General features: G+C 49.0%; 1 protein-coding gene across 1 annotated transcript in view; it reads left to right on the top strand.

The window, feature by feature from the left end:
- The window catches only part of NPAS2 (neuronal PAS domain protein 2), a 192892-nt gene extending 182890 nt beyond the window's left edge, over positions 1-10002 (top strand). The window contains exons 17-21 of the mRNA XM_082357201.1: positions 716-913; positions 2737-2912; positions 3255-3347; positions 6476-6641; positions 8562-10002. Of these exons, the coding sequence (XP_082213327.1) occupies positions 716-913; positions 2737-2912; positions 3255-3347; positions 6476-6641; positions 8562-8729 (801 nt within the window). The 3' untranslated portion in view covers positions 8730-10002. The remainder of the gene's footprint in view (positions 1-715; positions 914-2736; positions 2913-3254; positions 3348-6475; positions 6642-8561) is intronic.
- The last annotated feature ends 3682 nt before the right edge of the window (positions 10003-13684 follow it).

Genomic DNA, 13684 nt, shown 5'->3' with positions numbered 1-13684 from the left:
TTAAAACAACCAGGCTGATATATCACAGCCTATTGAATGTCTGAGACATCTTAGATAACAAATAGAGATTAGCATGGTGATTGTAAAACGTATTCTTAAACATCATTTTAAAGTACATGGACTTGATGTTATGTCATCCTTTGGATTTATTTGCTTTCCTGGGAATGCAGAGGCAACTAATGAACCAGAGCAGATCTGCCCTCTCAGCTGGAAGCTGGGGTCGAAGATGCTGATCGTAGGATGGGTACAGACCATGGTCACGGTCAGAGGTTCAAGACCAGGCGCAGGTCCTACTGCCAGGACGATGCGCCCCACACCACTGGTCAGCCAACCCTCTGCCACTGTGATTGCGTCATTCCCTCCATTCACAAGATGTTTTTCCTTCTAATAAGAAATGGATAAGCCAACCCAGACTAAACAAGCATATCAAGTGACGTATCTGGGTCTCAGCATCTTTCACACTGTTAGACCCCAGTCGCTCAACCGGAACCTTCTCGAGGGCAGGGTCGGCATCCGTCTGACCCACTGCCCCTCTCCGGGCCGTGCACTCTGCTGGTGGCATCCCAGGCACTCAGTCCAGTGGGTGAACCTCCCCAGGCAGGTCAGAGAGAGCGAGAAAGCTGCCATCTTGCCGTGGACAGGCCATACAAAGAAGGTGCAGGCCTGTGAAGGCACCGTGATCCCAGCCTAAAAAGCGTTTTGCTTCTGCTTCCAGATGTTTCTGCAGCAGCCAGATGTATCCCTGAGCTTCAGCAGTGCCCAGCGGCCCGAGGCTCAGCAGCAACTCCAGCAGAGGTCGGGCCCAGGCCCCCAGCCCCAGCTCGTGGCCAGCCCTCAGCTTCTGGGGCAGATGGCCTCTGCCCAGGTCACAAGCCAGCACCTGCTCAGAGACTCGAGTGTGATATCAACCCAGGTAAACATGCTCGTCTCCAGACTCAGTCCTTGCCACCAGCAGACCAGTCTTCGTGAACCAGAAACCTGCTTCCCCTGTGACCGGAGCTGGATGATGATGGTGGGGGTTTTCTTTTCTTTATTTTGTCACTTTGAAGCCCCACGTTCTCTTGGTTTCCTTCTGTGTTTTATCAGTATATTAAAATACCTTAAAGGTATCATGCAGGGAATTCCCTGGCAGTCCAATGGTTAGTACTCCACGCTTTCGTGCTTTCACTGCCGAGGGTGCAGGTTCAATCCCTGGTCGGGGAACTAAGATCCCGCAAGCCGTGCGGTGCAGGGGAAATAAATAACTAAATAAAAGGAACAACTTTATTTAAAAAAAAAAAAAGAGGTATCATGCAGCTGAAACTTTCAGCTCTGATCCTGAGCTGGGCTGGAGGTGGATATGGCCATCCCAGACATGCACGCTGAAAGCCACACGTCCCCACGTGCGTGTCCCTGGTGCCCATCACCGACTACTGGTTTGAGCCATTATCAGTGTGAGATCACAGTTACCCACTTCTGTTCATCATCGCTTTCCCCAGGGCCACCAAGCTTCTCCCGGTGCCCCAGATTCCCTGTCGAGCCCCATCCTCGCAGCCATTGCCACTTACTACAAGCCACCAGTGACCTTGCAGTCTGACAGGGTCACCCATCAGTCAGTGGCACTGAATCCAATGGAATCGAGAAGTTCTGAGCCCTCGTTTCCAGATGATCACGGCTTGGAAGGCAGGATACAGCCTCTCCTGAAGCCTCTTATATTCACATGGATTCAGTGGCATCTGCTGGGCTCCCAGGGGAACAAAGATAAATGAGAGCTGTCCTTGACCCCAGGAAGCTTCTAGTCTAGCAGGGGTTCTGGGACGTAAACATTGACGTATGATAAAATATGGAGAAGTCTATGTATAAGAGAGTTCCTCCATCTTCACCCAGATTTAAGGGTTTTACTTTAAAATGCAGCCTTTTGGTTCTAAAGGTTAACAGGAAAATTAATGGATGAGATTAGCCAAGAACATTCTGGAGAGGAAAAAAACTGAGGTAGGATTTACACCACGTTCAAAGATTTTGTAAAAGCTCTGAGAATGTGGTGGTACCATCATATTAATGGTGTCAGTGAAACAGAGTGGAAAACCCAAAAAGCAAAAGCACATGCAAGCTCATTCCCTCATTCATTTACAATTTCACTCAACAAATGCATGCCAGGCACTAAGTCCTGAGCACTGAGGGGCGGCAGTGAACAAAAGAGAAAAGGAAAAAAATCTCTGATCCAAGTGGGGAGAGAGAGAAACAAACAAGTGACAATTAACAATGTGATAATTGGTGATGTGAGACCGCTGGGGAAGGTGGGCGAGGGGCTGGAGGTTCACTGAGAAGGTAATATGCGAGCAAAGAACTGAGCGGGTGAGAGAAGGAGGCATACTGGTACCAAGGAGAAGAGCATTCCACGTAGAGGAAGTGCAAAGGCCCTGGGGCAGGGGTGGGCCTGATGACTTAGAGAGTCAGCAAGGAGATCCACAAGTCGGGAGTGGAATCTATGAAGCAGAAAGTAGTTCCTAGTTCCGTTCAATGCACATTGGTTGCTTGCCTGCCGCAAGCCCGGCACTGTCCTAGCCCCAAAGGATTTAAAGAATCCTTGAGATGCTTACAATCCAACGGGAAAGACAAGTTCACAACAACTCAGTCAATAGTCACTGGGTCCTAAGCGAGTGCAGAGGCCAAAGTGGGTAAAAGACAGAGGTTCTGGGGAGGTGATACCTGAGTTGACTTGAAGGTTTACCTTTCTCGCTGCACTGGTTGCTCCAGGGTCCAAAGCCATTGAGAAGCTCGCAGATGATGCAGCGGAACAGCCTGACGCCCCAGTTCAGCAGCACCTCTGCTGTGCTCCCGCCGGCTCTGAGCCTGACCACGCCTGCTTCCGCCTCCCAGGAGGCCAGCCAGGGCCGGCCCAGCCCAGACTTCAGCCACGATCGGCAGCTCAGGTGCGGACACTGTCCTTGTTGGAAAGATAACTGAGACATAGTTTTATACCATTCGTTTCTGGTCTTCTTTCTGCTGGAGATGGAGGCAAAGTTCAGACCATTAGACTCTAAAGCCTCTGCAGTTGATCTCAGCTCAGGAAGCGGCAGGACAGGGCTGGGGTCTTGATGGCCAGAGGAAGTGACCTGCTGCCTCAAGGATCCTCTGAGGACAGAGCAGGCCCAGTGGGGATTCGGGTCAGACAGAAAGGGCACAGCCAGGCTGGGCAGGTGCTGGGTCAGCCGGTGGGTCTACAGCTTGGGTACTGATCAAAGTTTCCCATTTATCTCTTCCTCTGCTCGAAGGCTATTGCTGAGCCAGCCCATTCAGCCCATGATGCCCGGGTCCTGCGATGCGAGGCAGCCCCCAGAGGTCGGCAGGCCTGGACGGCAAGTCAAGTAGGTGGCCCCGGGGGCGGGGGGAGGAAGAGAGCCGCACCGAGTGGTCTCAGGCTGTCAGGGTTTCACCTGCCTGGACCAGCTGCACCCCTTGTGAGTCTGGCACTACAGGCAGGGTCCAAGTGTGCCCACACCCTTCGAAAGGACTCCTCCTCTTAGCTCTTCTTTCTCCATTTCCCGTGTCAGGAGAGAAAACTCTGTGTCAGCATCCCATGCTGAGAACAGGACCCAAAGGAAACTATGAATTATATGTCAAGTTTGTCACCACCTTCTGATCTTTTTTTTTTTTTAACATCTTTATTGGAGTATAACTGCTTTACAATGGTGTGTTAGTTTCTGCTGTATAACAAAGTGAATCAGCTATACATATACATATATCCCCATATCTCCTCCCTCTTGTGTCTCCCTCCCTCCCACCCTCCCTATCCCACCCCTCTAGGTGGTGACAAAGCACCGAGCTGATCTCCCTGTGCCATGCGGCTGCTTCCCACTAGCTATCTATTTTACGTTTGGTAGTGTATATATGTCCATGCCACTCTCTCACTTTGTCACAGCTTACCCTTCCCCCTCCCCGTACGGATGAATGGATAAAGAAGATGTGGCACATATATACAATGGAATATTACTCAGCCATAAAAAGAAACGAAATTGAGTTATTTGTAGTGAGGTGGATGGAGTTAGAGTCTGTCATACAGAGTGAAGTAAGTCAGAAAGAGAAAAACAAATACAGTATGCTAACACATATATATGGAATCTAAGGAAAAAAAAAAAAAAAAGGTCATGAAGAACCTAGTGGCAAGAAGGGACTAAAGACACAGACCTACTAGAGAATCCACCTTCCGATCTTTGCAGGTCTAAGTGGTAACATCCCAGGTCAATGGAGCCTTCCCCGCCTTGCCGAGGGCACTCCCGCAGCCCCAGCTGACCGGCAGATGCTGGCAGATTCCACGGGCACACCCAGCTCGCCTGCTCTGTGGTTCCGGTGCTGTGCCGGGAACTGGAACCCCCTGCAGATGTGGGACTCTCCTGCCCTCCCAGACGCGCAAGCTTCTCTCTCTCTCCTCCCCCAGGCTCTTTGCTTGCAACCCTCGGGACCCAAAGAAGCAGCTTTGCTTTGCCGTTGAATTATTAGGGACAGAGGTTACTGAAGACAGAGGAGGGAATACTTGGAAAGCTACTGGAAAATAGTTTCTAGCCCTTAGAAATGAAGCAGACACCATTGTCGTATAAACACTGGTTTAATTTGTGTCAGAAGTTCACTGGGACAGTGCTAGCTAATGAGGCCTGCTGTGCCCCCATGCGGGGGCCTTGCAGCCATCCCCTGGGGCCGTCCCCTCCGCTTCCTTCCTCCTGTGTCCTCCTTCAGCCAGTAATAATAGTAACATCGGATGGTTACTGCGTCTTCTGAGGGGTGGGGCCTGTACCTACATCCATGAAAACCCTATGGTGGTAGAGGCGGGCAGGGGCTGGGCACTGCGGGGAAACCACCTTCAAATTCTCTGATGATGCCCTCAGTCAGGCAGGGGGTGCGGGGAATGTTGGTTTTGGTTTCTGACTGTTCTTTCCAAGTGATCCAAATAAGTGGAAACAGAAAAGTCTTGTGACATCGCTGTCCAGAGATGCTTAAAATGCAGTGAACTAGGCAAAACTGGAAATTCTTTCCTCTGGCAACTCTAGAGGAAAACTGCCATTTTCGGTCAACCCAATAATTTATACCGTCCCCACCTTCCCCACCGTCTCTTCCAGACATGACCTAACACTCCATCTTCTAGGGCGGGTCAGAGTCTGCCTACCACACACAGAGGCCCCTTCAGGGGAATTTTGGAATCGCCAATGCCTGTTACAAATGACCCATACAGAGATATAACATTTCTACAAATATAACGCTAAATGGACTTCGCTGTAGTGTCTTTAAATATCTGTTCCTGGTCTGGGCTCCTCCAGAGCTTTCCCAAACAGCCTTCCCCTTGTTATTGGACCATTTTCACTAACTACTCTTTCTTTAAAAAAAAAAAAAAAATGTATATTCTACATAACATGAAATTTACCATTTTATCTATTTTTGAGTGTACAGTTCGGTGGCATTAAGTACATGCACATTGTTGTGCAACCATCACCACTGTCCATCTTTAGAACTTTTTCATCATCTCAAACTGAAGCTCTGTCCCCATTAAACCCTAATTCCCTATTCGTTCTTCCCCCAGCGCCTGGCAACCACCCTTCTGCTTTCTGTCTCTATGAATTTGTCTCCTCTAGGTACCTCATCTAAGTGGAATCATACAGTATTTGTATTTTGTGACGGGCTTATTTCACTCAGTATATTGTCCTCAAGGCTCACCCATGTCGTAGCATGTGACAGAATTTCCTTCCTTTCTAAGGCTGAATGATAGTCCACTGTCTGTATAGACCACGTTTTGTTTATCCATCATCCATCGACAGATACTTGGGTTGCTTCCACGTTTTGGTTATTGTAAAAAATGCTGCTATGATCATGGATGTACAAATATCTGTTTTAGTCCCTACTTTCACTTTTGGGGGGCATATACCAAGAAGTGGTATTGCTGGATCAGATGGTAATGCTAAGTTTAATTTTTTGAGGAAACTTCATACTGTTTTGCACAGCAGCTGTACCATTTTACATTCCCACCAACAGTGCACAAGGGTTCCAATTTCTCCACATCCTTGCCAACACTTGTTGTGTTCTGGTTTTTCTCATAATAGCATTGTAATGGGTGTGAAGTGGTATCTCATTTTGATTTTGATTTCCATTTCCCCAATGACTTATGATATTGAACATCTCTTCACGTGCTTATTGGCCATTTGTATCTTTTCTTTACAGCGATGTCTATTCAAGCCCTTTGCCCATTTTTTAATCAGGTTGTTTGCATTTGTTGTGATTGCTGAGTTGTAGGAATTGTATTTATATTCTGGATATCAATCTCTTATTAGGTATATGATTTGCAAAGGTTTTTCCGGCAGCCTTTTCCCTGCATGGATAGAGTGACGCACACAAGTCTTTAACTGTGATGAAGTCCAGTCTGTCTCTTTTTCCTCTTGTTGCCCATGTTCTTGGTGTCATGTCAATAGCTTTTTTTTTTAAAGGTCTTTCTTAACGTGTCACCAAACAGGTATCCACAGAGCCAGGCCGTGTGTCCAAACCCAGACGTGCACACCAGCACCAGCAGCGCCTCGACCCCTGTCCTGCTGATGGGGCTTCACCCCCGCTTCCCCACCTCCCAGCCGTCGCCCCTGAAGCTCGCGCAGACCCAGCAGCAGCCTCCGTGCTTCCTGCAGGTGGGGCCGGGCTGCACCCGGGGCGGGGGAGACAGGGCCGAGCCCCCAGCCCAGGCCGGACCGGCCCTTCCCCCCGGGCTTTCAGTAGGGCTCTGGTCCTCAGTATCAAAATAAGCCCCAGACAGATTCATAGTTGAATCTTCATAGTTTCTAAAGTTTATAATGCTCAAAGTTGCTAAAGTCTATGTATATACAGTGTGAGAAATTTAGAAGCAGCTCTTATGCCTCATGTGGTTATGTGCTAAAAAGGTCCATTTTTTTTTAAAGTAATTTTTATTATGGTGTCTGGAGTTTTTAGAGCAAAAATCAGACACTGATTGCTATGTTTGTTGGACTTGTTAGTGTGTTTATATTGCAGAGTCTCATATAAATATAAAATTAAATCATGTTTAAAGATTCATCAAACTTCCTTTAAATGAATGAGATGACGTTGCATGGAATTGGGGCTGTCCAGGAAAATGGGGGGCATGTTTCCTTGTGGTCACTTCTTACTTCCAGCAAGTGCCACGTACACTGGAAGGAAGGAGGGGGAGAGCCAGTGGCTGGGGGTTCAGATGGGACAGAAGTGTCTGCCGGGGCTCTGGCCTTCCGTCCCGCACCGGCCCGGGCGCCCCTTCCTGCCCCAGCCCGACCCTGTCATGTGGGGCCTCCTCCCCGGCCTCCAGCCCCTGACCCCACCCCACCCCCGGCTTGGGCAGCTTCAAAGCCATAGGGGGCTGAGCAAGGCGACTGCGGTGCAGAGTCTTCCTTGAGGTCTAGAATGTAATTGAATTCCAAAGCTGCTCAACTATGGTAGAGTGTTCAAGTCTCCCTGATCCCAGGCCTCGTGGGAGTCAACTCAAGACGTCAGCTTTGCCTGTCCCGTCAGCCCACAGGACCCCCGAGGGATCTGGGCTGGGAACTGATGGGGTGTGAGCAGGCAGGGAGCGTCTGGGGGCGAGTTAGAGGCCGCCCATATATTCCTGCATGGGGAGTGACAGACGCGTTGTCAGGGCTCAGGGTACAAAGGGCGCTCAGGGGCCTTGAGCGCAGGGGGACAGGGGACATCGCAGAGGGCGCCCAGGCCTGGGTCTGTGTGGGTGGAGCACTGTGGCTAGGGTGGCCTGCCGGTCCAGTGGTTACGACTCCGCGCCGCCACCGCCCGGGGCACAGGTTCAGTCCCTGCTCGGGGAACTAAGATCCCTGCATGACGTGCTGCCAGCTTGGCCAAAAAAAAAAAGGGAGGGTGGGGAGAGGCCCTGGTGGAGAAGGGACGGGGGGCGGGGGGATGCTCCAAGGGGGGGACGGCTGAGTGGGGGCGGGGGGGACAGTGTTCCAGCAGGGGAGGCAGCCCGAGCCAGAGTGGGCGAGCAGCCATGCCTGGGCGGCTGGGGGAGCAGGGCGGACCAGATTGCTTGGCAGAGGAGGTTTCGTGCATGGGGACCGTGGGAGGTGAGATGGAAGGATCCAGAGTTAACGTTTGACCAGTTGAAGGTTCTGAGCTGCAAATTAGGACGCTTCCTGGTGGATGCCGGCCAGTGATGGTGTTTGGAAGTAGTTCTGGAATCAGGGGCCACCGGTGAAAAGTAGGCAGACGGCACGCGGGCTCGGATGCTGCCCCATCCATTGTGTGCGTGTGGTCCCAGGTCCCAACATCCCCAAACCCACAGGCGACGTGGAGCACGTGCTCAGGAAACCGGTCCCCGGCAGCCTAGGCCCGGCCGCTGGGCCAGGAGGAACCCCTAGCGCTGGCGGAGAGCTGGGCTTCAGAATTCGCACCCTTCTGGCAGAGCCTCGGCTTCCTCTCTCCCCGCCTGGCGCTCCCCCAGACCCCCGGCCGGGAGGATGGCCTTTCATCTGACCACATCACCGCCCCAGCCGTTCAGGGGAGGAGTCCCCAAATCACAGAACCTCCCCTGGAGCCGTTTCCTTTCTTTCCAGGTGCAGGCACCAACCTCTTTGCACAGTGAGCCGCAGGACTCGCTCCTTCTCTCCACCTACTCGCAGCAGCCAGGGACCCTGGGCTACCCACCTCCCGCACCCTCGCGCCCTCCCCGAAGGGTCAGCAGCCTGTCTGAGTCCTCAGGCCTCCAGCAGCTACCGCGGTAGTGCCCTGGCGCCTCAGTTGGGTCACATCAGCTTTAACCAATGGACGGTCGAGGGGGGGATGGCCAGGGAGTTGGGGAGAAGAGTTTAAAGGACACCCCGGCTTTCGTACGCGCCGCATCCGTTTCAGAGCTCCTGAATGGTGACAACGTCTGAGCACAGCGGCCGGCCCGTGGAAGTGGGCAGGGACACTGGCCGTGTTTCCCTGTCCCTGCACTTCACGGCCACAGTCTACAGCCATACGTGGAAGGGGCCGCGGTCCCCACGGGAGTGCATCACTTAGTTCACCTTAGCGGTGGCTCATCTCACTGCATTCTGCCCCCGCCCCCGGAGCGCGCCGGTCCCTCCCACCGCTGCCGCCCGTGCGCACGTGCCCATTGGCCTGCGCTCTCTTGACTCTCTTTCCTCTGCATTGGAGAAGCACCGGGTCAGGGATTTGTTGAAGAGAGAGAATAAAGAGATGATTTTTTTGTTATTTTTAGATGATTGCTTCTGTTTTAATTTGCACAGCTGCACAAGGAGATAACTTAGGCACCTTCCTTTCTTAAAAATACTGTCTCCTCCCATGACTTCATTTGGAGACGCCAGTAACAAAAACAGCCCACGGATCAGATGGCAAAGCTGGTGGTCAGTCACCAGGCTGCAGCGCCACACCCTCCGGCCTGGCCCTAACGGAATAAGGCCCTTCCCCCCACACCGTTCCGGTGGGGTGTCTTTTGGCTTGGTTTGGTTTTGGTTTTTTTTTTTTTGCCCCCGAATATAACACTGGACTGTTTCCTGTTTACTTCGGCAATTACAACCACGAAGGCGGACTCGAAGCAAAGCACAATCCCGCAGCTGACGTTCTGGAGTTCTAGTTGAGGACTTGACGACTGGGAAGGTTTTACCAGCCAGACGGGTCTGTGGAGCGCCAGGTCCCCAGGAAGCCCCACCATGTGCTGGCCCTTGGAGTGAGAATGCTGCATCTTTCTACATATCTTTCCTGATAAGACCGAGGATTGGATTTTCCTTTTCAAAATGCACTTTGCTTTTTTTGTATGTTTTGTTGAGATGTTTCTAAAGAAAAGATTTTATGTAATTATAAGATGAAGTGTAGTGAATTGTACAGCTGTTGTAATAAGGACCTATTTCTATATAAAATAAAATTGTATGGATTATGTGTAAATTATTTTGTATCTGAGACACCAGTTCCTTTCCCAAATATAAGAGGATAAAAGTTTTCTTGTGTATTTCTGTGAGTGGACATTTTGTAATAAATTAACAAATTTGTATGATTTCCTTTGGAGGCAGTTTCTGTCCCTTGTTCTAGATGCACGCATGCATCTTTTCATCAATAAACTTTTTTTTTTTTTTAATTTCAAGATGTTTTTAAGGATAATCAAAGATACGGAAAAGGCGGGAGCAAGCAACAAGTAAGCCGGGTAATGACCTTAGGTTCTTTGACTTCAACATGTGCTTCAGCCTGTCGGGATCCTGATCTTCATTTGAGAGATTGTGCCAGAAGAAAACAACAGTTCATTGTAGAAATGACAGCAAAACAAACTGACAAAACCAGAAAAAGTTCCTGGAAACATCTCCACCTTATAGAGACACAGGTAATCCATGGAGATGGCCAAGCTGTTATCCACCAAAGCAGGCATAGCCCATAATTAAACTTACCTGGGCTGGAGTTGCATGGGCTCTGCCTGCTAGCACTTAGGTATCAGTGATGTGCCCAGGGTTTGTGTGTCTGTGTGGGAGATGTGTGCCCACGTCATGTGGACGGGGGAGATACAGCAATAGCAGACATCCCCCCCTTTCCCATGAGGCTTCAGCACGCTGGAGTGAGGGTGCCCTGGCACACCGTGATTGAGAATCACTGAGATGGCCATGCTCAGCAGAGCCCTTTCTACAAGCATTGGCCCAAGAGAACTGAGTTCCTTTCCTTGCTCCATCACTGGAGTTCTGTGCTTCTACCTGCTTCCCTGTAACACAGGGGAAACTCCTCTCCGTTCTCTGGCCAGGATCAGTTTTCAGTGGCATAAGAGGCTGCCAGGTAAATACATCAAAAGGAGTTTTATTATTCACACAACTGCAATATTCCTGAAAACAGGTAAGTCTAAATATTTTGCATATATTAGTATCATTTACTCTTTAAAGGAACCCTCCTTTTAAAACAAAAAGTCTGTGTGACACTGGATTACCTATTTTGTAATTTAACTGTTTTGTAAATTCAAAGGTTTACAGATCTGATTTTTCTGTAAAAGAATTTGTATTTTAATTGGCTGTCAGAATCTGCACTTCTAAGTAGAACAACTTTTTTCATGGAAGCAGCATATTTGTTTTCCTAGGATTTTCTAGCTGGAAGCCATTAGAAAAGGGCGGAGTATGTCACGCTACTAATTTAATTTAGTATTGCTTAAACCTTACACATGTTCAGAGTCTGGATAAACCCAGAAAACTCTTATTGGGTGATATTTCTTTAAACCCACATAACATCAGGGGAAGTTTAGTCCCTTAGCTTTTGATTCATTTAATTTTGGTCATTAAAAAACTGTTTTGCAATCCTGTTCTGTTTCGAGAAAAGCCATGACCTTTCTATTTGGAAAACTATAAAGTCTTGGCTCATGAGAAGTGACTGAAATGTGAACTCTGGAATACACCGAGTTATAGAATATTTTAAGCTAACTCAATTAAAATGTAGTATCTTCTGTCTCTAATGGCAACTAACGTCCATTAAATTAATTTAAAATTTTTGTTTATACAGGCAATACGGTGAACTGATCAACTATGAGATCATTCTAAGTCATGACGTGTTGGACTCTTGCCAAAATTATCTGGTAAAATGTGGGTGTTGGGTATAAAATTGCTTCAATTTCTCTCTTCACTTTATGGGAAGCCTGAAGGTTTTAAAGTCATCCCTTAATAACACAGACAAATAACTAATTTGGATCCTCCGGAGACATGACATATGTGGCTTTTTGGACACAGACGTATGAACTTCATACAATGCCTATGTGCGATAGTACAAACGATAGCATACTTCTGTAAGCATGACATGGTTGACTAAATAGCTGAAATATACGGCCTTATGGTATCTGTGAAGCAGCTTTATTTTTTCGGGTGAAAAAAGCTCATGAGAAAGAAAAAAAATTTTCCTTTAGGATTATTCCCTAACCAGCCAACGTCCAGTTATGGGAGAAGCAGGGTAAGCCATCAGCACATTCACTGAAATAATACAGGCCTTAAAATATAAACTCCAATGTTGGGTTACCACTTCATACACACTTAAAAGGTCCTGAATTTAATTCAGTGTGTGACTCAACTTCCTTTAAAACCATCTGCCCCCCCCAAAGTCCCCACCTCTTCCAGTGAAGCCACAACCCCACCCATGGACATGAACTGAAACACTTTATCCTCCACGCTGGTAAATTCATTTCTGTCAAAGGGGATTTTGTACGTGGAAAGATAGTCACCACTAACTGTAAGTCATTTAATGTCCAACTGACTAATCTTATAAATTTATCGATTAGCATTCTTTTAACCATTAAATAGTCAACATTTCCCTTATTAATCACATACTACTTAAACAACAAATGCGTCAATATTTAGGAATTTACCCCCCAAAATTTCCCCAATTATGAAAAGAGATTACAAATAATTAACCCTTGTTAAGAATTAAAATCTCAAGTCTGATACAGAAGCTTTCTTAAAAGTTCTAAAAGGATCCACAAAATATAACTATATATATATATATATATATATATATATATATAAATAAATACATCTTTACATCAAAACTGGTTGCAAAATGTGAATATCACAGATTTAACGTGTTTTGTACTTTACTCCATGCTCATTCTCACACCTTCTCAGTGCTCCAGTTTTAACATACCGTTCTAGGGTTTCAATAACTCACCCAGTAAAATTTTTACGCCTCCCTAGGTTTAAGGATCTTATCATGCCCTCGCCCCCTCCAAAAGAGAATGCAATTTCTCATCAGCAGACTGAAGGTCCAGAGTTGTGAACCCGTGGGTTTGGCCTGGGGACCCGGGACTTGGCTCTGTAGTCTGTCAACTCACACCCGACCTCCTGGCGTCAGGTTCCTCCCTTTTCATTCTCAAGGTACGTATCTTACATCAGGTGTTGGATAAAAGTGCTGCTTCTATTGCTATTATTGGGCCATTTTGTTGTGATAGAGCGAAAAACAGGTATCTCTTTAAGGTCATGAAATCACATTGATTTCTCCAATATAATAGATTGTATATAGTATTTTACTCTCCCTTTCTAAGGTGATTTTGTCAACTACTAACAGTCTCCTAAATTGACATTTCATATAGTCAGTTACAAACTGGCGATTCTGATTTCGAAACACTTCTTGTGCAAGCCTCTGCTCTGCCCCCCTCCTCGCCCCTAGCCCAGGTCCCGCTGCGGCTAATCGCGGCCTCCCCACCCAACCAACCCCGACAGGCTCCCCGATCCGGGCAGCGAGGACGCCCTTCTCGCGAGCCCGCTCTGCCCGACCGGAGCCCCTCCAGGGCGGCAGCCACGTCGGTCATCTCCGGGCCTCCAGCCGGGAACACAGGGTCAGGCAACGCTGGCCGAATCACTGAGCGAGTGGGAAAAAGAGAAGAGCGACTTCCCCCTCCGCCCTGCTCTCCTCCACCTGGGGACCAAGGTCCGGTTTCCTCTGAAGAGTTAGACCGGAGGGGCAAGTCCCTCCCACACTCGTTCGCGCGCAGGAGGCGGGGACGCGCGGCAGGAAGCCGGGCGCAGAGAGCGCGACGCTCCAGGTCCCGCGCCCGAGGCTCGCTCGCTTTACCCTCCCGGCGCGCGCCGCTTACGTCACAGCCTCGCCTCTTCCCTCCTCTCGCCCGCCCCCTCCACCCGCCTCCAGGTGACCCGGAAGTTGTACTTGCGACCCTGCTTTCCTTCTCCCACAATCCCTCCCGCTCTCCCTTTCTAACCCCGGTCGGGCG

The sequence above is a fragment of the Balaenoptera borealis genome (genome assembly GCF_965194805.1).
Source record: "Balaenoptera borealis genome assembly, chromosome: 15".
Taxonomy (NCBI): Eukaryota; Metazoa; Chordata; class Mammalia; order Artiodactyla; family Balaenopteridae; genus Balaenoptera; species Balaenoptera borealis.
The sequence above is the reverse complement of the archived record's forward strand: the minus strand, read 5'-3'. Positions and strand labels throughout refer to the sequence as shown.